At 35.9% G+C, this 2,500-nt stretch overlaps 1 protein-coding gene across 1 annotated transcript in view; it reads right to left on the reverse strand.

Annotated features, from left to right (window-relative positions):
• The window catches only part of LOC139134510 (ATP-binding cassette sub-family C member 9-like), a 23,340-nt gene that overhangs the window by 15,971 nt on the left and 4,869 nt on the right, over positions 1 to 2,500 (reverse strand). The window contains exons 5-9 of the mRNA XM_070701369.1: positions 2,441 to 2,500; positions 1,881 to 1,959; positions 1,228 to 1,333; positions 799 to 897; positions 32 to 197 (exon numbers count right to left, since the gene is read on the reverse strand). The exon at positions 2,441 to 2,500 is cut by the window's right edge and continues 114 nt beyond it. Coding sequence (XP_070557470.1) covers positions 32 to 197; positions 799 to 897; positions 1,228 to 1,333; positions 1,881 to 1,959; positions 2,441 to 2,500 — 510 coding nt within the window. The remainder of the gene's footprint in view (positions 1 to 31; positions 198 to 798; positions 898 to 1,227; positions 1,334 to 1,880; positions 1,960 to 2,440) is intronic.

The following is a 2,500-nucleotide window of genomic DNA, read 5'->3' on the forward strand; positions in this document are numbered from 1 at the left end:
TAGAAATAAATTGTAATGCGATTTTACGAACCAAGATAACGATGTCAGATTTGTTGTAGAATGCCCTGGCAATGCTGACACGTTGTTTCTGTCCTCCACTGAGATTGATACCTTTCTCACCAATCTCCGTCATGTCACCGGCTGGTAGAATGTCAAGGTCAGGTTGCAAGGCACACGCTTTAATTACTGTATTGTATCTGATGAGAGACCGGAAATGGATCATTGGCCTAATGAAAATATACTGATTTTCCATTGATGCACTAATTGCAACGACATGGGATGGAGATAAACGACTCGTGCCGATCACGTATATTAGTCTCAGCTGTGGAAATGAAATCAAAACGTGATTAAGGTTGTCTTAATCTCATCCTTTATTGTTGAGTACAGATTTAGATGTGTAGAACTCCGAATATGTTTGCCTACAAGTATGAATAAAAGTTGGTTAAACAATGTAACACATTAACTATGAAATTGAAACCGAGACTGAATTCCTAAAATCTTGTAATGTCTGAATCTCAAACACAAGATTCAATTTTGATTTTTCAGATACTGTATATAGATAGGGACCCAATTACAATAGTTTTACTAACCCGCAATTAGAGACATACACTGATACAAAATGATATTATTTACAACCTTCAACTGTGCGAAGTTTTCTAAATCTTATTGTCGTTCCGGATATAGAATCCCGTGTGAATTTATTAGGTAGGCAAATTAGTCTCTTGATATATAAAAACATTGCCATCGTCAGTGCAAACGAGTTCATTTTACTTGTAAATTAGGTGAACTTTGTCCCACCTTTCATGATCATAAGGTTCGCCGAACACTATGTTTTCCCGTAATGTTGCATTTTGAATCCAAGCCTTCTGAGCACCGTAGGAAACTTTACTTTTCTCTCTGTAAAAGGTAATGTGAAATCCATACAATTGAAACGATCTAGCATATTTTGTCGTTCTCTATTATGTTTTTTTATTTCTCAGACTTACGGACGATATATACTACTTACAAAATCCTGACAAATAAGATAAAATTACCGTGACTCTATTGTTTTATTGTGGTGCCCTTAGAGGAGCGATAGATAAATTCACGGTTGCAAAATGTTTACCATCTTATTGAAAAAAAATACGTCTCGGTCTAAAGGATAAAAGGTTCGACCGATCAATTCAACACCTGGGCAGCGACCGCTACAATTCGACAATGTGCTGTTGATGATATCTATTAACCCACCTGTCAAATAGCACGCTGCCGGATGTAGTTATCATTTCTCCCAACATCGCTGATAATAAGGACGACTTGCCGCTGCCAACTATACCAACTATCATTGTTAATTGTCCTTTTAAAGTCAATCAAAACAACAATGTAATTTTGTCCCACTAAGAGGTACGATTATATTTTTTAGTTATTTGTCTCATACATCTGTTTTTCACGAGTGTCTCTCTGTGTCCGTCCTTCATTATGGAGCAATGCAATAAGTGATTTTCAATACAATCTTCTCCTCCTGCTTATATTATGGAACGATAACTCTTGAAGTTCCAATGTATATAAACACGATTAGAACTGATTTGGGAGAATTGTAGTAATGTTGGTTTAATCACAAAATTTCAGGTAATCTACTTTTCGTTTTTGCAATTCACTTCTTTTATTGGTAATTTGTAATGTAGCAACTTCCAGGGCACCTAACACTTTTGGTAAATTAAAGAACTGAAAGGTCTTTATCTCCCAAATTAGTTCCAATAGTGTTTATATTATACTTCGCAAATATGAAGGAATACATCGACTCCGTAGGTGACTGAACGTCTTAAATTTACAATCTGAAATATCTTGTTTACCGTTAACTTCATGACCTACTCAAATATCGGCGAATTACATACATTATGTACCTGCTGGAATTTCAACATTTATATCTGATAATATTTGGCTGCCTGCATCACTCTCCCAATTGAAGTTACCATTAGTTATCTAGTATCAAGAAAAAAGGCTGTGTAATGAAACTGAGTTGTATTGTCATGAAATGTGTAGAGAAATTTCTGTTTGAAAAAATCTATTTCTGAACACCAAATCAGTTTTTTATAGATTTCAGCTTGCCAATAAAACGATCTGACGCGAATGTAAAAGGCGCCAAACAATCATCCATGAAAAAAACGACTGCAATGATTCCTAGCAGAAACGAAAATACCCCTCTCTCGGCAAACTGTGACTGAACATGGAATATTCATATCAAATATGACATCGAACAATCTTTGTTCTTTTTTGACAATTTTTCAATTCCAAAATGGAATTTAACAATAGCCGCATAACAGGGACTTCTTTAACCTTCCATGGCGGGACTGTTGGATGCATGAGACGCGTCAACATTACATTACTTTCTCAAGCTATGTACGCCGCAGCAAAGTGTTGTTGCTGTACTTGTCGAAAGAACATTATTGTATGAATTCTATACCTTTATTGCAACACCCTGCGGCAGCTTTGTCTTTTCATCTCCGATTGTTGTTTCAGTGTC

Source organism: Ptychodera flava, chromosome 6, assembly GCF_041260155.1.
Source record: "Ptychodera flava strain L36383 chromosome 6, AS_Pfla_20210202, whole genome shotgun sequence".
Taxonomy (NCBI): Eukaryota; Metazoa; Hemichordata; class Enteropneusta; family Ptychoderidae; genus Ptychodera; species Ptychodera flava.